Below are 21864 nucleotides of genomic sequence, written 5' to 3' on the forward strand. Positions count from 1 at the left end.
ACAGGCCTGTTCATCCTGACAAAGTCAAATGTAAATGAATATGGTTGAATAATTTATAGGCTGTTCAAGAACATTTGTAATACTTTCCCTCTCTTTGATGATATAATTGTGAAAGTTGCTCTTTTTCAGCAAGAAAAAAGGGCAATATTTACCAGGGTTTCAAATTAGGTCCTCACACAGGACCACAATCCCATGAGCTGCTGCCCATGTGCCACCCACATAGTGCCAAACAAAGTCCACCAGTGAAAAATAGCGTGTCTAAACCCTAAAACACTTGTATAAACAATATACATTACACCAGTGACCACCCGTCACCATTCATCCTTACGTAAAAAAATAAATACATTTTAAAAATCACTGAAAGAACGCCGCCGAATGTGTTTTCCTGTCTATAGGTGCTATATAATAATGACATAATGAACAAACAAATTTAATAAATTGGGCAAAACTCTCACAGAATCTGTCTCATGGGCGCTGCAGTAGTTGTCTTTGTCCATTAGGTGTCGCTCAACTACCGCGTCTATCTCATCCAGCCCCCAACCTGTGGCCTGGACTTTCTGCGTTAGTAATTGTCCCGGACCAATCATAGAAGAGGTGGGCGGGTCCCTATTGTTACTACAGATACTCGAAGAAGTTTGCTGCGACCTGCTGCTGCACCTATGAGTCTCCACGTAAATGAATAGCGTCGGCCCGCGCGAGACAGACGATCTGATTATGCCGAGATAAGGAGCATATGACTCGCGCTCCTTCCGATAATGGCATGTGATGGTTCATCCGCGGAGGATTTCCCGGACAAAGTGATGCCCGGAGTGGCTCCCTGCACGTGCAGCAAGAAGTGCAGGGGTCGAAGCAGCACTGCTGTCTTCCTGGGATTATTCCTGCTGTCGCTGTCTCTGCACGCAGTCACCCTGGTCTGCTATTTGGACCTGCGGTCCGAAGTCAAAAGGGAAATTATCCACCAGAAGCGGGACTCTATGATGACACTCACCGGGGGTGACCCGGCTGACCCGGCGACGGTGTCCCCGCCCGGCCGCCCGCGAGTGGACAGCGGCAGCACCCGCGGCGCGGACGTTCATGAGGTAAAAACACCACAACCAGAGACTGATAGGAATATTTAGGATAAACGACAATGGCTTCTTTGACAAAATTTCTCTCAGTCCTCCCTCGGAGGCTGTTCGTGTTCATTCACCCCCGTGCAGTGCTCCTGTTCCGGTATCGCGGTGTCAGGTTCTGTGTCTGTGATCTGTCATGGCATGTCTCTGTCAACTTGTTTTACAGTAGCCTGTCACGAAGTTGTGTCTGCTCAGTTTACAGGCAGGCATGATTAAAATTGTGGTTTTCGCTCGCGTGATTCGGTCTGTTGGGCAAAGATGAACTCGTCTTTCAATCTGTCCCCTGGCCAAAGATTCCTGCGCGAGTAAACACAGGAGTGAAAGTTTGGGAGCTCTGGTCCAAACTTTGCCCTTACAAAACAAGAAACTGCCACTAGGGAGCAGTTTTCATTCAGCTTGCTTGTTTTTTTTTTTGTTTGTTTAATCAAACCACAGTTAACCCAGTTTGTCTTTGTCTCTATCAGAAAGAGGTAGATGCTCAGAAGTTCGGCAGACTGCCCAGCTGGAATCACAGAGAGGGGTCAGTCAGTGTGCTGGAGCAGGTGGACGCAAATTAACTGGATCACCAGCAGGTGCAAAGCCCAAGGGCTGATGTAAATTCATCAGGACTTAGATGGGGGCAGTTGGTACTTGAAGCAGAGCCAGCCTCATCTCACATGTGTTTTCTTTTCTGGCAGCAGGCTGATTGAACACTCATTGTGTTGTCTGTGGGTTTGGCAACAGCCCCTGCACCATAACACACACACACACACACACACTCCCTGATTCGATCAGTACAAAAGACACCAAGTGCACCTCTCAACTTCGCATTGCTTTCTCAATTTGCTCATGTGTCAGCGGTTGTGTAACCTCTTCACAGAGAAAACGATCCTCTGTGTGGGGCATTGGCCGGACATTTAGTTGTGCAGAACCGTCAACTTGATAGTCACTCAGAGGAATTCCACTTCTCCTGGATGGAGACGTTTGTTTTTTTTTTGTTGTTTTTTCCCTCGGCAGGAAACATTAATAAGATCCATAGCTCGTACGGGGATTTCTCTGTAGCTTTTTTTTTTTTTTTTCCTCTCACGAGCTCGGCCTTTTTATTTAGTTGTCCGCACGAGCTTCGCTGAGCTTATTTTAGATAGCAGTGGTTCCCCTTGGTTTTAGCTGAGTGAGAGGGCCCTGGTATTCAACCCAGATGGTGACGCTTCATGAGGTGAAAGACTGTGGCCCAGCTGTGAATATTTAACAGTGCTGTGATGCTGTCCTTGCCAGATGTCAGCATTAAACAACTCTGATTACACATCCCACAGTTTACATAGTTGAAGAAACAGGAGCATGTGGCATTTAGAGGCAGCGGCCGCACTTGTTAGCTTTTTCTGGCATTTCCTTTGAAGAATCTCTCTTGTAGGCCTAAAAATTGTTTATTGGATTTTTCACACAAGTCTTCATCAAAGGCATCGCAGCAAGATCATTGGATTTTGATGTCACATGCAGGTATACAGAGATATAAAAGAAAGCTTCATACATATGACATATGAAACGAATGGGCTCCCTCATACTTTGGTTACCATGTGTACGCATGTGTACTCGGCTCAGATGGCTTTTTAATGTTTTTTTTGTCTTTTTAGCCTCGCGGTCGAGCAGTGTTTTGAAAAAGGACAGGTGGTGTGGTTTCTCACAATGTTAAAACAGCTCTGTGCGCGCTGTTTAGTGCGTGTCTGATTGGTCTCAGCAGGGCTGGATACGATATCAATCCTGTTACTTTAAACAAGCGCATCCAAAACTAATTATGAGGAGGAGTAATAATTCTCTTTAGAAGCTTCATTCTTCAAACTGAACGGGACGAGATTGTTTGCTCTGCCGAAAATGATGCCATTTTCATCGCACATTTGTTCATGCTTAACCACCACCTGTCATCTTCTCTCACAGAGTTTTAGTTTAGAAAGTTTGCAGATATACACCTGGGGGGGAAAAAAGGAGACAGTTGTGGCTGAAACTATCAGATAAGCATCTTGGCCGTAAAAGCTGTAACACTGCAAGGCTGTTATCCGTTTTCTGAATGTTTCCTTGAACTGAGGAGGAGTTGGGTTGTGAGACAAAAAAAAAGTATTTAAGGCGCATAAAATCTAATGCGCAACATCATAAATCTGTCTCTGGGATATTCTGTCATCCTAGGATGAAGGTAAAACATAGTGCTCTGCCTTTTCTCAGACGCAACCATTGCAGTGGAAGCTCTTTGAGCTTTAAAGAGATAAACGAGAGGACATCAAATCATTTTCGTGACAGAGATCCATTAATTTCTGGAACGCAGTTAAAGATTAAGCACCACTTAAAACCTCACACTTTTTCAGATCCTTCTCGTTGTTTTTTTTTTTTTTTTAATGAGGACGGATGATCTGGTCATTTATGATCAGGGCGCGGGAAGTGAGCGAAACAGTCTTCACCTCAGCAGCCGCAGTTGGTATGCCCTTGAGCAAGGCAGTAAACCCCAGCTGTCCAGCAGATCCGCACAGTTCCCAACAGTAAAAATCCCCCCCCCAGGTGTGCACAGCCCCCCCCCAAAAAAAAACAAACCTGTGATACCAATGAGATGTAGAGCATTAAAGAGGGCAAGCGCAAGTGTCTCCTTCATGTCAGCCTGACCCTCGTTCACCTGATGTCATTGAGTAAAAAAAAGTGTTAAAAGTCAGTCCAGGGAGAACTTAACTGTGTTAGTTCAGATGGGCTTTTCTTCTGGGGCCTAACATTTGATTATATGAAATAATTCTCTCCTCTGATGTGCCTTCAAAGTCTCGCAAAGAACAGATGCTGAAACATCTGGAGTCTAGTTAACGGCTATTAAAAAAAGTCAGTTTGATGGGACACAAAGTGTTCACCAGCATACAAGTTCTGAGGCGCCCGGGTGGGCTGTCACCCTTAAATTGTGACTAGAGCGCGATTGGTTAAAACGGCAGCGTTGTATGTGCGCACACGGATATCGGCGATTGATCGGCATAGACGCACATCTCGTACAAGCACAAGGCATAGGAGGTCAAAAACATGAGCGACTATGAAGCTGCAGACTCCTCCATCGAAGCCTGAGTCGTCCTGACAGACAGATGGCGTAGACGCCCTGTACAGATTAAGTCCAGAGTCGCAAGCATCTACCAAAATAATAAATTCTCAAGCCTTTCACTGCATTTAATGGGGAATCATTTTGCCAGCAAGTGTTGCAACAATCTGAAGTGTGATTGGCTGCTGACAGGCTACATTTCCCTTAGGTTGAGCTCCACAGCCTTTTCAGATGACAATCTATGCGTACTGTGATTAAATTACCCGAGTTATGGTTTAAAACACATGGCCTTACAGAGAGCGGCGTTCGGTATTGGCTGAGGCAAGGCCCCTCTTTTTGTATGATATTTAAAAAGAAAACACGCTGTCATTGTTGAATCCAGGAGTGTGAATCACAGGAGTATTATGAGCAATCGGCTCTCGGGAGTATGCATGCCGCTGAAGTTAGTAATGCCTGCGCAGCAGTGATGGGCACCCGGACGTGCAACCACAGTCACCAGCCCTCAGTTTCACCTCCTCAACTTTGTAACCTCACATTCCCGAGCACTATTGAGTTTCAAATTTTCAGCGAGAGTCCAAGATCTTGACACGTTGCTGAAGGCCTGGAGGTTTAAAAATACTTTTAACGGTAATCTTCATAATCATCGCGAAGCATAATAAATGCTGTGGTAGTGCTCAGATTTGTCAGTAAACAAGCTGTTGTAATAGCGTAAAAGTGTTAAAAAGAAGATCTGTAATAGTAAAATAACACTTCCCTGGGGTGACTGAATTTTAGTCATATCCTCACGAAGCAACAGGGAATCAAATCCACTGGGCACAACAGCAACCCTCCACTTTGAAGATTTGAAAGCCCTCTAATTAATAGCATTTTCCCTTTGTGTTGAAAAAGAATGGTTTACTCAATAGTTGGCACTTGGCATACATACCAACACGTTGTCATCCTGATTTACTGTAACTCTGCATGCCTTTGAAGGGTATGAAGGCTGTAAATGTTGTAATGAAGTGCAATGAAGCAACCAAGGGTGTAAAACAAAGTTCTCATAGTCGCATGATGGAAGTGTTTGAAAAAGACAAACAAGAAGACAAACCTTGCTGCTTTTCACTTGCAATACCAGCCTGCCAGTTTGGTAGTAGCCTAGAAGACTGCTTGTTTGTCTTTTGTCGTTTTGCTGTGGCTTAAATCTCGGGCCAGAAATTGGCTGTTGAATCATGTTTGGCTGTCAGAACAGACGAAAGTGTAAAGCCATATGGCTGTACATGCACCAAGAATCCTTTGAGTGGTAAATCCTCCCCCACTATATGCCAACAGCTGGCGAGGAGATGTGGAAGCACCTGCACGCCAAATGAAGAGCAAACGTCGCTGCTCACAGGAACATCTGGAGGACCGTGCGTCCGTAAACCATTCCAGCACATATTCCTCCATCGGGCTGGAATTCCCGTGCTCGTAAGGTCAGACGTGGCTGGCAGCTGGGCAGGGATGTAGACATTAACTACTCTTAGTTTGCCCAACACAGAACACGGCCAGCTGGGGGGTGTTTGACATGATTCAGCTTATCCATTACAATGCAGGGGGGGTAGGTTGGGGTTAAGGGGGGGGTTCCAACATCTGAGATGAGGTATGGAAGAAACTTGAAACATTACTTATGTCTGCCTTCTTATGGTCTGTCAGTGGCTCTGCCTTAAAGCCACACAGAGAGGCACTGGGAGTTCACGCTGCCATGAAAAGAAGGGGACGTCGGGTTTTTCCTAAATGTGTCTGCTTCAAGGTCACAGATGGAAAGGGAAGCTGAAGCGCGTGTTGGTAAGCTTGGTTAGTTTCAATCCCTGCTTTGGTGCTTTATAAGTCGTTGCCTTTTGAGATTTCAGCTATCCAAACATCAAGCAAAAGTCCCGCGTGATGCAAGCTGTCTGATAGCTTGCCATTAAGAGTCTTTATGCCTCGTACTCGTAGCGCTATTTATGATGACACTCGGGAGCGTGACCGAAAAACAATCTCGTTTTATTGCAAGCCTTGACGAAGGGAAGGTTTTGGGTGGTCTTGTTGTGTTTTTAGTGCCAAGTTTCTTTTGTCGATGAGATTCTGGGAATCCTCCAAAGATGTGATCACAAACTGGATGCTCTAACAGAGAACAACTCGGGAACAACTTGTGTTTTAAGCTCTGAACCCTTAACATGGTTTAAGGTTTTGCGGCCGCTGTGGTCGCGTCTTGACTGCGTTACAGCCGGGTCTGCGCTGTCCTACTGCAGGGTTCGTGTGAATTTAGGTCACGTAAGAACAGAGGCTTGCGGTTTGTCCCGCGCCTCGCTTGGCCATGGGAACACCCACCAGCTGCATGGCATAGCTTTTCCTGTATTTAGGGATGAGTTTAAATCAGCCATATCGGATCCTTTTCTTTGCTATTTTTTTTTTTTATTATTAGCTTATTCATGCCACCTGAATAGGGCTGGGACCAGGTGCCCCATGAATGGGCATTGATCTCAGATTAACCACAGTTCATGTCCTCCTTTTGTGTAAGAAGGTGAATTTTAGAGCAGCCGTGGCCAGGTGACTGTCTCAAACACAGACAAAAGTGACTTGGGTTACAGGATAACTTACAGCCCCAGTGGGACAGACAATGACTAGGCCACAAACAAATGTGCTGGCTGACATATTTTCAAATAGCCCAAGTTGTCTCAGTGCAAACATTATACACAAAGACTAGAATGGCCACTTGGGACATGGGTTTCCTTCTCTAAAAAAGAAAAAACTTGTTTCATTCATTCATTCACTCCGTTTACAGAGTCCATCTCAGGTGGCTCCACTGGTACTAATATTCACAGCTCTTCAGTTGAAAGTTGTGGCACACCTGATTTTAAATTTTTTATTTATTTTTTTAAAATTAATTTATTTTTTGTCCACACTTAAAATGTTCTTTGTGTCTCTCCAGGAACGGTTACTGTACAGAAACAGCAATTTCCACGCCACAGAGGACAACAGGGGCATAACTCAGCGAGCGAAAAGGAGTCCAGGCAAGGAGCCAGAAACAGGTGCGGGCTGTACATTACAGCCTTGTCATCTTTTGCTACTGTTCTTTTATCCTCCGTACCTTCTTAGAGAGGCTGTACGCTGCCACTTAATGTATTTCAAGCTCTAATTTCAGAATGTTTAATGGCAGCATTAACACCTGTGTTGGTCTGTTCGCTGGGCCTTATAACTCCTGATCAGCGGTGAGCGCTGGTTCCCATAATCTTCGTTTATTTAGGACGGGACGTGGTTACATTGTGGACAGAAATTTAACAGTGGCCTTAAAGCTCTTAAAATTTGAAAACTGTTAACGGTTTCTCACTTTTTCTTGGAATTTATTATTCTTTTTTTTTTTTTTTTTACAGCTTTGTAGCAACCTAACAAAGCAGCTTCACCACATAATTTAACCTGGTTTATAGAGCAAGAGATCAAATGGAGTGGGACTGACTATTACTTGGACAGCAGGCGAGGACAACAAGGATTCTAGGAGGGTGAAGCCCTGTTGATTTCCCGTAGCTTTAAAACAATATTGGGACCCACAAATACCTTTTGTTAATGCCGGTGAAGCATTTTGAAATCCAGCTGTGTTACCGATCAGGTTCAGCCCATCGGAACATGAGAGAGAGAGAGAGGGAGTAAGAATCTCTTTGTGTGACTTAAAGTCAGTTTTTGAGAGACTAGGTGGCCATTTCTAAAAGCAGTTCTCAGCTGCGAATTCGATGGCTTTCATTAATTTCCCCCCAAATTGATTTATGTCAATCAATAGCTCCGCTGACAACCACATGGCCAATATGTCTGAATTGGCTTTTGTAGTTTTTGTTTAGAATCTGAGCTATGCAAAAAAAAAAAAAAAAAAAAAAGAATAAATAAAAAGAACGAAAAGCCTTTGAAGTTTCATGTCTGAGTGCAACAAGTGCAGCATGATCACAAGGCATTCCAATGTCTGTGGCGTGACACTGAATACTTGGGTTGGGGTGGGGCGTGGGGGGAGTTTAGTGATTGTTTTTAAATTAGAAGAAAAAACTCACCTTTGAGACTTTCTACATAAATCAGTAAAGTCCCGAGCCTCTAAACACTAATCATTCCCAGGTCTCTCCTCTGCTCTCAGCACACAGACAAAGGCTTTTGTAATCTCAGCCTCAGATGTGTGCTTGTGTGTGTGTGTCCCGTGTTTGCACATGTGTGTGTGTGCGTTCTCAGCTCTCCTAACGGGCACCAGATTCCAGATAGGGCTGCTCGTTAAGAGAAATCTATGCGGATGCATCCAGTCATTTAGCCAGAGGAGAAACGCTGGCCATATGTTTGAGGGGGACTCAAACTGTGAGGTTTTAAGGTTAAATGGCCTTTGTAGTTATAATGGCATGGTAAACACAAGCGAGGCGGCTTTTTGAAAAAGATTCATCAGCTGCACACTAAACATGTACTCACACACACACACACACACACACGATGCACACAGAGTGCATTTTGTCTTTCAAGCAGTGACATCGATGCCCCACCAACATTCATGCATGCATGCACACCCACACACATTGCAATAAAGGGGAGACACACATGTACACACACTTTCATCTGCATTCTCCATCTGGGCCTAATTCAAAGAAAAGGATTTTGGCAGGATAAAGTATCTCTCTAATGATCTTCTCCAGTTCCACTGCCTGTGAATGCTTAAGGCACTTGTTCATACAGAGGAGGTGAAACCACACTTACAAATTACTACACTACAAGATACCACAAAGTGACATACCTCCACTCCAGCGTTCAACGCACAACATCTGAATCCGCTGCTTCAGCCTATTTAGGACGCCTGCAATGGAGCGAGCCGAGTCCCTGAGATGTTATCCGAGATGATGGTTGTTCGGGAGACCATTTCAGGCGTAATCGTGCTGTTTTTGTTGCTTTCAGAATCGACTGGGAAGGAGAGACGGAAAGACAGGAAAAAAGGTATCTTCCGTCTTTTATCCTGGTCACTGGTTAAAAGTCTTGGTTGAAAGTGGATGAAACGCTTAATATTTGATTCTGTCCACTGTGAAAGAAGCCCGACATCATGGCCTCTTGCCTACCTCCATATCAGTGCCCATTCTAAAGCCCTGTGAGGCAGATTTGTCATTTCTGCTTTCAAAGTATTGAAACTGATTTCATTTCCTTTCTTTTTTCTGAAGGGAAGAAGAAGTCTGTGCCAGGACCCCCTGGTCCCCCGGGTCCCCCAGGTCCACAGGGGCCACCGGGTATACCTGGAATCCCCGGTATACCTGGAAGCAATGTTGTGGGACCTGCCGGACCCCCTGGACCCCCAGGGCCACAGGGACCACCAGGCCCTCAAGGTCCTGCAGGTACAAAACCTAAAAAAAAAAAAGAAAAAGACCCCAGCCAGAGAACGTGAATACAAGCGGAGAGATCCTTTTTCTTAGATTACAGCGTTTCCCTGCATGTAGAAGCTTTCCCACACTGGGAGGGGGCGCAAGTTGTCAAAACTGATTAACTCATTGCCTACACAGTGAGAGTGTCTTATTCAGGATGTCAAACATTGTGCAGAGCAGCAGTGATTTATTTTATACTATCTCAGTGTTTGTTTAGTCTAATCACCGTCACGTCTTTGTTCCTCTGTAGCACCGAACAGCAGAATTTGACCATGTCTCTCTCTCATTGTTGCAGGGGTTTCCGATAAGACCAAAGCAAAGGAATTCCAGGTGAGAGTGTGTCACGTTTTTTTTTAAAAATTATTTCTAATCCCACACGAGGCTCCGGATGAAAGAGCTGCTCCCCTGTTTTATGGGAATTGAATTAGTCACCAGAGATCTTTCTTTTCTTTTCTTTTTTTTTTTTTTTCATCTTTCAGCCTGCTGTGGTTCATTTACAAGGACAGGAAACGACAATCCAAGTGAGAGAAGGTGGGTCCTCTGCTCATACTCAGCCGGAGATGCAGTGCCGTGTTTAACACAGAGCAGTAAGCACGAATTATCCCTGTCAGTGCCGTTTGTCAAACACCCACGTCTGGAGGTACACCAACGGACATGCCTGCCAAACATCAGGATTACAAGAAAATAAATGGAAATCGCTTCAGATTGTTTACACGCTGTTGATGGTTTACACCAGAGCTTCGGCATGCCGCGTTTTTTAACATGCACCGCTCTTTACGTGCTGATCTTCATGGAACATGAATGCAAAAGCAAATATTTTTTTTCAAGTGAAATGTTTTGACCAATATTTACTGGAGCAGGATTTTGGTTTCCTTCCAGTAACCGGGTCCAAGTATTGCATTAAAACTCATGTCCAGCTCGGGAGCAAAAGCCTCGCATGCTAGCAGATTATGCCGTATCACTTTGTCTGTCTAAAAAGAGTGTAAGCATAATTAGCGGGTTTATATTTTGTCAGCGTGGAGCTCTGGCTTTGGTTAAACACTGCTGAAGGCTGTTTATGTTGACCGTTTTGTCTCTTGTGTGTTTGTTGTTACATGTTTAGATCTATCTCAAGGGGTCCTTAGGAACTGGAAGATGGTGTCCATCCATCACCGCGTGTTCAAAATGCACTCTCGCACAGGGCAGCTTGAGGTGCTGCTGGACGGTGTCTACTTCATATATAGTCAGGTAGAAGTGAGTACGGTCCTTGACGTAACTCCTTAAATTTACAGTTCAGACTCAACAGAACTGGCAGTTGAGTTTAAAGACATTCTTGCTTTGTTGACATCTGGGTTACACAGTACTTTGCAATAGTCTGGAACCACCACTCATTTCTTTATGTTTTACTTCCAAGGAGCCAGACTTTCATGTAATCATTTAACGTGGTTTTGAGCAGTAGTTCTCCAGGCTGTTTGAAGGTTTTCCTTCGACGTTCGTTTCATAATTCTCTCGTTTCTTTTCAGTCCAGTCCTTGAACCGTTTTTTGTTCGTTTGTTTAGCCACTTAACACTGAGCTATAAATCACTTTAAAAAAGAAAAAGGCAGCTAACTCGAGTGATGAAGAAATGTTGTCTACATGTAACTGACAACTTGGTAAAGATCTATTTCTAAATTGGTTATTTACACACATTGTTAGCAGTAGCTTGTCGCAGTGACACATAGTTTGTTCCCATTTCTCATGTTTTACTGTGAGTTACCGACAGGAATAAATTCTTATTTTTGCACAAACAAGGTGATTCTGCTAGAACTGACGGCTTAAATCTTGACATCTCAGCATATCTCAGCAGAAATGGAAAAACTAGAGAAAACTGGACAAGTGGAGGACAGAAGAAGAGGTGGCAGGCCTAATAAAACTAAGATGAACGGTATCTAAAAGCGGTAAAACAAATGGGCGGGGGGTTGAAACCTCTTCAGAACTGGTCTTCATGGAAGGGTGGCTGTCATAACCAATATCCTTCTTAAGGAAGGGAAACGAGGAGAAAAGGCTGAGGTATGATAAACTGCATAAGGACTAAAAATCAGTGGCAACAGGTCTTATGGAGGGATGAATCCTCCTTCAGACCTCAACATTACTGAAGCAGTGTGGGATCTTCTTGAACAAAAGGCAGCCGACATCCAAAGAAGAGTTTTGAAATGTCTTTAAAGAAGCCTGGAGAACTATTCCTGAAGACTACTTAGAGAAATGACAAGAAAGCCTGTCAAAGAGGGTTCCGGCTGTGTTGAAGAATTAAAGGTGGTCACACCGACCGTTGACCTTTTTTAAGCCTGTTAAAATGTTACAAACTGGCCTCAGATAGTGTATTTACATTTATGTTTGCATATGTTTCAACAAGTCACGGCATCTTTTTCTTGTTTTTTTTCTGGCAATTTTTCAAAAGAAATTCCTGGATGGTTTAAGACTTTAGCACAGTACCGTATGACGAGACAGATTTTCCTCTGCATGTGAAGCTCAATAACTCATGCTCATGTCGGTCAGTCTGATACTGCAGCTGTTTAAGCTTACAGCAAGCCTTTAAATGATTATGTGGACTTGTTTTGACTACCCTTCTCAGTCTCGTGTGAATTTTATGCTCCCTCTCCAAAAGGTGTACTATCTCAACTTCACTGACATCGCCAGCTATGATGTGATGGTGGACTCCAACCCGTTCCTTCGCTGTACCTGCAGCATTGAGACGGGCCAGCGCAAGTTCAACACCTGCTACACGGCTGGGGTGAGCCCGCTCCGCGCTGGCCAAAGGATCTCCATACGCATCGCGCACGAATACACACTCATCAACATGACCAACCACACCACTTTCCTGGGAAGTGTCAGACTTGGAGAGGCTCCATCTGCTGGACAGAACGGATAACTACGCAACCACCAGCCTCTGTGCATGAATGACAACAATGCTAAGAGCATTGGTCGCGCTCATGTAGGACTGGTACATTGATTAGAAGCAGCTTGTAGCCCATGTTTTGCCCTTGTCTAGAGGACACTCTGGGCTACTACAGTTAAGGAAGCCCCTGGGGGACTTTTGTTCACTCTCACATGTTTATTAAAAGGGACAAAGACTGTAATACTTCCCTTTACTATGATTCTGTGCAGAAAGATAGGCCTTGATGAACCACATGTCCTCATCAAACACGACTTTCTATTTATAGTCACCCTTTTGTGTCAACATACACAGCATCTTTCGATATAACAGGGAAGGACACCGTGTTGACAGATACTAAATAATTACATGCTGTTGAATGATGATCATTTATCTCCAAAAACACCAGCTATTTGAAATGTTTTATTTAACCGTTTAAAGTAAATGGTTTAACAAGGAGTTCAAAGCTCCTTAAGGTGGAAGTAAAAAGCCAAAGAAATCCATTAAAACTGGAGCTAGAAGGCATTCACAGAGCAACAGCACTCTATATTTTGCATACATTTGCACTAGAGCATCCCTGCAGAATACCAGTGACATGTTTGTTCCAGTGCTATTGTTTAGTTGCCTTATGACTGAATCCATGGAGAATAGCGACGGTTGTTAATACACGTTTGTACATACTGTATATAAAATGGGATATACTTTTGTAAATGGAGTTGATTGATGTAATAAAATGTTTTCATTTTCTGCCTAAATGCGTTTGTCTTTTGTGTTTGTGCAGCCGGTGGTATTCATTTACAAGCTTCCAGTCTTTCTTTCATGGTGGACAAAGCTGGCCCGAGCGCTGACAAGAACAAATGATTTTGTGAGAGCGAAGCCTTTGTCTTTATTAAAATGTGGCTTTTACATTAACTGCACGTTTCACAATCTGCTCCAGTGTCGGCTGTAATTTTATGCAGTTTAAATGAGTTCCATCTTGAGAGGCACAAAGAGGACAGTTCCTCATTTAGAAACTAATTTTGAAACTGTAGGTTTCCGGTGTTTACTGATATGTGACCTCACCCATTTGAGTAACTTGGGGAGTCTTACGAATCTCACTATGCTTTACAATGCTTTATTATCAGTAACGGCATTAATGTTTTGTCTTAGCCTTTTCCTGGTGCACAGAGCCAGTGTTTTACAAAGTGATTTTCGCAAACTCCGAGGGGACATAATTCTACAATTAAATCAGCAACGTTCTGAGGGAGTCAGTGGGAAAATGGCCAAGATGTCTAAAACAAGGGAGGTATGTCAATGATTACGCAGGATGGAGTCATCTTGGACATAGTACTACTGAGATTTATACCATTAGTGAGTATTCAGATAGCGCTGCAATAATAAATTTCATCTTAATGCTTTGTTTTCTCTCAGGACCTAAAGCCAAGTGCTTTCCAAAGAGCTCAGAGTTCTCTGAAGATCTCTTCTAGGAGAGTAAAAAGGGAACAAAGCAGCTGCAGACGTGGGTTGGAGTTGAGAACTGAAAATGTGTTCATTAGTTATGGTCTGATCTGGTAGTGAAACTATAAACAGTATATGCTAAGCTAATAAAATTAAAGTGTGATGCTTATTTCCCTCTCTTGCCAGCTCCAACATCATTCCTACAGTTAAGAGCTAATACTAACAAACAGCCAGACAGAAGAGGTAAAACTAAATTCAAATCTTTGGCTTTAGCTTCGCACCGTCTGCCATTATTTTGAATAAGTGTGTCTTTCCTTTTCCCCAAAGGAAATATAACAGTGATCCCCTGGACTGTTTCTGCACAGCGAGGAAATGCAATTTCACAAAGGGAAAACAGGATTGTTGTCCAAGAAGATGGTTATTACTTGGTGTTTGGACAAGTATTGTGACACACTTAAATCAAGCATAGCTAAGTTGATATTACGTGCGATTTGTTCATTCAGCTAATGTTCTGCTCACTTCACAGGTATTGTTTGAAAGTCCAAGCACGGTTATGGGTCATGTCATTCGAAGTTGGAGCTCCACTAAAGCAGGGAAGACATCAATGCAGCTTTTGCGCTGCCTGCAGGAGATGCCCGTCGAAACTGCGCGCAGCAATACTTGCTACACAGCAGGTCAGTGAGACACCAATGCTGCTGGATTTTGTTGCCTTTAAACAGAGCCAGAATGGCTGTTTCCACTCAGCAAGGTTGTGCGCCTGTAGCTGCTGTGCAAGCATGAGAGGTATCAGTCTTCCGAAAAACAGGAAAAGAATCTAATTTCTGAAAACACAGGCCTTTAACCTGAGCAGCTTTGCCTGTCAATGTGCATTAGCTCCCTTTTAACAGTGAGGAAAGGTTTACATAAGAGAGTCGAAGAGATGTGTAGTAGAGATGGGGTCACTAAATGGTTTATTTTAGTATGGAAATCGTGTATACTGAAATGTACGCATAAAGATAAAATAAAAATTCCAATTCCAAGATTTTACATGCCAGGACGTCATGAAAAAAAAAAATCTTCTGATCCTCACCAGGTCTTAAAATAAAGTAAATACAACCCCTGATGGGAAAAAAAACATGGCATATTACACCATGTTGAAAAGAAAAACTAAGCAGAAATGCAGAGGCAGTGTTTGAAAAACTAATTACATCCCATGATTCGGAAGGCTTCACAGTAATGTGGTGGTGAGCACAGGAAGAGGGTACCTGGTCCAAATCTTGGCTGGGGCCTTTCTGTGTGGAGTTTGCATGTTCTCCCCATGCATGTGCGGGGTTCTCTCCTCCCACCGTCCCAAAAAAAAACAAAACATGCATGTTAGGTTGATTGGTGATTCTAAACTGACCATAGGTGTGAGCGATGGTTGTTTATCTCTGTGATGGACTGGCAACTGAAAGCCTGAACTGAATTAAGCGGGTACAGAATATACCTGCTTAAGTAATGAAATGTATGTTCTCAGTCTCCCACATTATTGTGAAGAGTTTTTTTTCCAGCTCTTTTTGATAAAATCGTTTTTACTTCATTTGGGTTTACAGGCATTTACTTCTCCATTACTTTGCTCCAGCTGTCTGACAGCAGGTCATGCAAACCATCAGCCCTCCACCACTGTGCGACACAGTTGGTAAGGGGTGTTTGTGCTGATGTGCTTTTTATTAGACGTTTGGTTTTCTCCAAACATGCTGCTGTGCATTATGACCAAACATCTCCACAATGCTCTCATCTGTACAAAGGACATAGTTCAAGAAGTCTTGTGGTTTGTTCAGATGCAACTTTGCAAACTTAAGCTGTGCTGCCGTGCTCTTTTTTTTTTTGAGACTGTAGAATAATAATATTTGCAATGGTCTTATAGCTCTTTCTTAAATGATGGGCAACAACAATTTCTTCTCCGAGATGTATTTCCTCCTCGACAATGTCTTAACACACAGCTGAATGTTCCAGATCAGCAACTTACCAAAACTTCTGCTTTTACAGAGGTGCTTACACTTGCTGCTGATCATTTAACCAAGTGCTACTGATCAGCAGCACCTGGCTGCTATTTACCCTCTTAAGTAAGTAGTAAGGGTGCATTTAGTTATTCACAAATGATTCTGTATTTAGGTTTCAGTTTGTATTCTTAAATAAGTGAAGATATGTTTATCTGATGTATCTATCTGACTTGAAAAGGAGCAAATGATTTTTTATTTAGCCCTGATACGTGTAATGTTAGAACCAAAAGAGTGAGTACTTTCTATCCACATGAATAATGTTGCTTTTCCTTCACTCTGTCAGATGATTCACCAGATGTTCTCTGTTGGAACAGCATATGGATTATTCCATTTAACTTTTATTTTTGTTTGTTTTATTGTTAGTCTTTTCAAATTATCTGTTGACAGAAAAGTCTATTTTGGAGCTATTTGGTATTAATTGATCAAGTTACAGACACTTACACAGCAGAAGAATCAGAGTTGTCAGTTTTGGCTTTATGAATCGGCAAGTTTAGGATTTCAAAAAGGCTTCTTAGAAATAGAAATATTACACTGACTGAAACTTGATCAGTTATTCCCACAGGGCTCTAATATTTTGGATGTCTCCCTTATAAATAATCACTTAAAAAAAAGTTGAGATGAGGAAGTTTGGCTGTACTGACAAAGATGAGCTTGTGTATTCTCTTTTACAGGCACTGTGCACTTACTTCAGGATGATGAGCTAGAACTTGTGATTCCTTTCCGACCGAACGCCCTCATCTCTATGGAGGAAGACTCGACCTTTTTTGGTGTCATACAGTTAAACTGAAACGAGACAGTGTGGGGATGATAAGTGTCCACTTCGCTGTGGCAGGAAGTAGGAAAAACACAGACTTGTGTGAGGAGACGCTGATAAAGGACTGATCGACAGCTGCAGGAAAACTGTTGGAACCCGTTATTAATCCCAGGAAAATAGATAATGAACTTTTTAAGTGAACTGTCCATGTCAGAAAAATATATTTTTTTTTAGCTTTTGTCCATTAAAATGCACACAGGTTGCTTTTGTGTGCCCCCATGTCCTTTCATCAGTCTATTTTAGCCTCTCTAGTGTCCTTTTACATCACTCCAGGGGCTTCCCTCCTGCTCCACCTATGCACCGTGTTTATTTGTTCCTCTCATCTATTTTAGAGTGGTTTCCGTTTTCCAAAGACCATGTCAGGAACAAACAAACGTATAAATTTACATCGTCCTAAATAGGTTTTCCTGGTTGATATCAAACTACGTATGACTGTAAATAGTGTAATGTATAAAAATATGCCTAAAATAAATACATTTTCAATTGGTATTTGTTCTTGTAGCTAATCTTATTTTGATACATGTATTTCTATAACTTGCTCAACTGAACATAGACTTTTGACTTTTCTCCCCCCCCCCCAATACAAATTAGGTGGTTTTACATTTTTTACTTCTTATTCTACATGTACAGTATCTTAAATGTCTAAATATAGTATCTGCAGTGCCTATCTGGTCTACACAGCTGTTTTCTCTCTCCCTGTTTCTTTTATCTTTTTTTTTTTTCCCAAATCAAGCATGGCTATAAGAGGTAGCGTGTGAGGTTGTACATGAGCTCTGACAACAGCAGTGGTACGGTCTAGCAGCAGCGACAGCAGCAGAGGGACAATGGTCAGACACATGTTTCCTAATCTTCTACTAGTCTGGTCACTCAGCTATGATCTTTATATAACTGGAGGAAGATGTTATACTCCAAAGGTAGGTTAAATATTTACAGTTTGAACAAAAAACATAGAGAATCACTACAATCTATTGGGTTAGTTTTCAGCCAACTTGGTTTTGAGATTTAAGTAACATCCAAGTTTTTTTTTTTTTGGTCCTAAATTATGATTAATGTCTTTTTCATTTGAAGCAGAATTCCTGGAACAACCGGAACCTCTCCTCTGTCCCTGAAGATCTGAATGCAAGACTCAGAAGACTTGACCTGTCCAACAACTTCATCAGAAAATTACACACACTTGCTTTGCCATACTTGGAGCAGCTGGACCTGAGCAGCAACCAGCTGGATTTCATCTCTGAGGGGGCTTTTGAAAACTTGGCTCGACTTGAACACTTGAATTTGTCCAGAAATGGACTAAACATCAACCCTGGCATTAATAGCAAAGCCCTCCAATCCCTCAGCAGGCTGAAGAGTTTGGACATATCAATGAACGGTTTGAGCAATGACGCAGTGGAACTTTACCTTAGAAACAAGCTCTCACTTGATCAGCTTAAGATGACTGGTAACTCTTTAACTAGACTTTCCCACAGCTTGTTCAGAGAGAGTAACAGTTTGAGGACCATTACTATCGATGACAATCTAATATCCGAGATAGCCACAGGCACATTTGAACCATTGAGCCGATTGGAGATGCTGAGCTTGGCGAAAAATAATCTTGTACATATCTGTGATTTTAAACTACATCAGGTTAAATATTTGAATCTCAGCTGGAATTCAGTGGAGTTCTTTGTAACACACGAGAATGACATGTTGTACAGTCTTGAAATTCTTGATCTGAGCTACAACAAACTTCTTTTCTTCCCAATTGTTCCAAAAATGAACCATTTGAGGTATCTTTATTTACAGAACAATATGCTAGGTACTTTAAAATCAGAGGCTGCCATGGTATCAGAGGCCAACTCACTTTATGATGAGATTGTAAGTGAGAAAGTGGCTATGAAAAATAACCTACATGCAATCTGGAGGCTAATGCCACTGTTTTATATCGACCTGAGCTATAACCACTTCACATCCTTCCCTCTAGAGACTTTGAGCCTCCTTTCATCTTTAGAAACACTCGATTTCAGCTACAACTGTATGCAAAGCATCGACTGGAATATTAGAAATTATAATGATTCAGGGCACATTCGTCAGCTCGTTTTCCGCTCCTTAAAGAGCCTGAACCTGCAAAGTAATGGTCTTGTATATATTTCTCCACTCTTTCTCAATGCACTCACGCAAATAGAAACATTAAATCTGCAAGACAATTCAATGCAACCTTGTGCTTCCACTGACAAGCTGAGCAGCCCTCATTCAACAGTGAAAATGAATCCCAACACATCCTGTGCAGCATTTGGGAAGCTGAGGACTCTTAAACACCTCAATCTAAGAGAAAATGACATCAAAACACTTTGGCCAAACGCATTTCTGAGAACCCCTTTGGTTTCCCTAAACCTTGCGAAAAATCAACACATGGTAATGCATGAGAGGGCGCTAGAAGGTGTGCAAACAACTCTTCAGTCCTTGATGATCAGTGAGATAAACATGAGCGGCTCCCACCCGTCTTTACCCTGTATGCCAGTGCTAACCCACCTGAACATATCAAACAACCACCTCAATAAGATGCCCAGCGGCTTAGGTTGCTCTCCCCTAAAAGAAATTGACATGAGAAACAACGCCTTTATGACTTTAAACAATTCTTTGATTCACACCTTATCCGTACACCTCACTTCGATGTTTATCAGTGGGAATCACTTCAACTGCTGTGACAGTGGCTGGGTGACGGTCTTGCGTGAGATGAAGATTGGGCTGCCTGACATCAATGAGACAGAGTGCTTTACACGTGTTAGAAACGTGACGATGACAACATATCTGACAAGCCCTTCATCATATTGTTTGTTCCATAAACAGGCGCAGGAAGTTCATTTTGTACAAATGATTGTAATTGTTTTATTTATAACTGTATTGTCAGCAGTGCTCATTGTGTTCAGCAGGAAGCTGTGTTGCTCACAAAGATCGTTCATGGTGTGACACAAAAAACATGTTTTTACTGATTTATTTTCTACAATCTATCCAGTCAATCGCTTATGTATTAGGTGACAAAACCATTCAGACTCAGTGAGGTACTTGTGGCTTTATGGTTTAAAAAAAAAAAAAACATTTTCCAATTTATTGAATGTAGTGAAGACTTCATGTGTAATTTGACACATAATTCAACTTTCACTCGGCTTCAACTTCTCACTAATGACTCCACCACACATCTGTTGGAGGTGTCTCACTTTGCGTGTCCTGCACAGTTTAAGTGTAGTGATTGAAATTGGCATTATTGACTCACAAGCTGCTTGGATATAGTGAGCGCCAAGTCACTGCAGACGGATAACTCCTGCCTGTCCTCTTTTGTGGAATGTTTGATTGCAGCTACACATTTAACCTTGGTTTAATTTCTTATGATGCCTGTAAGGCCTTACACAACATTCCCAGAATCAGGACTGGACACTTAAACAATCCAACAATGACTACAAAAAAGTTTTTCTACGAGTCTCTATAAAATCTCATTTCTTAGAGCACATCTTCCCACAAGATTCCCTTTAAAACATCACAGTATGGATCGGAGTTTTGTAATATTGACCGTGAGATGTTATACTGCAACAGTCACGCATAATAAACATGCTGTAGCTAACAACCAGAATATGTTGGCAGCCTTCATTTAAGAATTTTAGTCCGCCATTTCAGTGCCTGCAAAATAAATCAGAGGTTGGAAATGGAACACTGTATTTTATGACTTGGTGGAAGTCAGGATACTCAGTAAGGCTACTATCACTCATTGTAACCGTGTTGTCCCTCAATAAATCTGACCAAATTTAGAAAAAAAAGCACAAGATCATTAAAAGTCAAGTTAACCTAACAATACAAATCGATAAACTTTGAATTTGAACCCACACTGCCTATGCACAGGCAATGAGGTGACGTGATTGGTGACAATGCCGTGTTGCAGTGTGAATATTCATCTGAAATAAAAAGCTATCAAAAAGCCTAAACGTTTTATTGACTGTGCACTACAGAGAAACAGCTGTTGTAAGATATCCGGTTAAGCAATCCTCTTACTGGCACGTCCTGCTTCTTCAAACTGGTGCAAAAGTACCGTTTTGCAATTCTTGTGTCTATTACAACTTTGCCCCCTGAAGAGAGCCAGGCCACTGATGCCAGCATTAGTATCAGAGAAACCAGAGTGCTCATCACTCTGGCTCTTGAGCAATATAACAGTAGAAAATGTCTTTGTTGCCCCACCCCACAAGTTTTGGGTACTAGATCAAGTAGCAGCTTGACAAGTTCAAGCAAAGAGCATTCAAAGAATAGAACACTGTGTGGATGTTAGGTGTGAAACCATCGGAATGCAAGTGGCAGATTATATTCATTCTTCAACATGGTGGTTATTATTTGTTGGCATACAGACAATGCAAACAGCTTATTCAATCGTGTGTTACAGTAAGAACTGAAAGCTTGCATCAGTACTCAACAGGAAAGCAATGACTCGTTTATGGATTCTTGAATTGACAATAACACCAAGTAGATACCGAGTAGTTTGGTCATTTTAAAGTAAGCTTATTGTCATATGCACTGTGAAGTTGTATAATGTGAAGATATAGATTTACCAATGTATAAATAGAAAATTTCAGATAGTCATAACTAACTTAACTGTGACCTAGGACAACGGCTGACCAGTGGTTATAGATCATGTTTACCCATGTGCTTCATCAGGAATGAAGTCACAGTGGGGCGGAGCCTATTCCAAGTAACATTAGGAGAGAGACACTTAAAGCCTGAATACGTCACCAGCAATATCCTTTATGTTCATGAATTTCATATTTTCTCTACATCTAAAGAGTTGGTACACTGTTCCCAAAATTTAGCAGATGCATTGGAAGAAAAAAAAATTATTTAGACCTTTAATGCACAACTCAAGACATTGTTTTTAAAACTGATATTTTTTTTCCTCCGTTTGAAAAGTAACGTTTACAACATGGCGGGGAACGGTTCGGCGTTTTCAGTCGACTGTCTGTGACTACAATATCGTGTCAGGACAGGGCTCGTGGCCCTTTGACAAGTTCAGGGTGACTGGAGCGAGGAAAACAGCGAAGTCAAGAAGAAGAAAAGGAAGAACTTCCTCATAGTGGCAACACTTCAGGCTCAGACGCACAACTGCCTAGGAAAAACTGTTGTTAGCTAGCCAACGTGAGGGGAAAAAAAAGAAAATTTGCCCGAGCTGCAGACACGTC

General features: G+C 42.3%; 3 protein-coding genes across 5 annotated transcripts; all 3 read left to right on the forward strand.

Moving 5' to 3' along the window:
• The first annotated feature begins 608 nt into the window (after positions 1 to 608).
• Positions 609 to 13155, forward strand: LOC140318236 (uncharacterized). 2 transcript variants are annotated; one of them, XM_072395958.1, is made up of 8 exons: positions 609 to 1079; positions 7073 to 7172; positions 9055 to 9093; positions 9312 to 9482; positions 9805 to 9839; positions 9989 to 10040; positions 10612 to 10742; positions 12134 to 13155. In XM_072395958.1, exons 1-8 carry the CDS (start codon positions 756 to 758, stop codon positions 12395 to 12397), a joined length of 1116 nt encoding a protein of 371 aa, XP_072252059.1. In that variant the 5' UTR covers positions 609 to 755; the 3' UTR covers positions 12398 to 13155. The 2 variants fall into 2 exon arrangements, with proteins under 2 accessions (XP_072252059.1, XP_072252060.1); XM_072395959.1 differs by having other exon boundaries at positions 10612 to 10736.
• A 295-nt stretch (positions 13156 to 13450) lies between these two features.
• Positions 13451 to 17129, forward strand: LOC140318647 (tumor necrosis factor ligand superfamily member 13B-like). The gene is made up of 6 exons (XM_072396456.1): positions 13451 to 13685; positions 13811 to 13898; positions 14024 to 14080; positions 14165 to 14277; positions 14364 to 14511; positions 16530 to 17129. The coding sequence occupies exons 1-6, from the start codon at positions 13500 to 13502 to the stop codon at positions 16643 to 16645; spliced, it is 708 nt and encodes a 235-aa protein (XP_072252557.1). The 5' UTR covers positions 13451 to 13499; the 3' UTR covers positions 16646 to 17129.
• A 342-nt stretch (positions 17130 to 17471) lies between these two features.
• Positions 17472 to 19662, forward strand: LOC140318648 (transforming growth factor beta activator LRRC33-like). Of its 2 annotated transcripts, none has more exons than XM_072396457.1 (2): positions 17472 to 17586; positions 17741 to 19662. In XM_072396457.1, the coding sequence occupies exons 1-2, from the start codon at positions 17497 to 17499 to the stop codon at positions 19616 to 19618; spliced, it is 1968 nt and encodes a 655-aa protein (XP_072252558.1). In that variant the 5' UTR covers positions 17472 to 17496; the 3' UTR covers positions 19619 to 19662. The 2 variants fall into 2 exon arrangements, with proteins under 2 accessions (XP_072252558.1, XP_072252559.1); XM_072396458.1 differs by having other exon boundaries at positions 17744 to 19662.
• The last annotated feature ends 2202 nt before the right edge of the window (positions 19663 to 21864 follow it).

Source organism: Leuresthes tenuis, unplaced genomic scaffold (genome assembly GCF_036924035.1).
Source record: "Leuresthes tenuis unplaced genomic scaffold, fLeuTen1.0.hap1 SCAF_11, whole genome shotgun sequence".
NCBI lineage: Eukaryota > Metazoa > Chordata > Actinopteri > Atheriniformes > Atherinopsidae > Leuresthes > Leuresthes tenuis.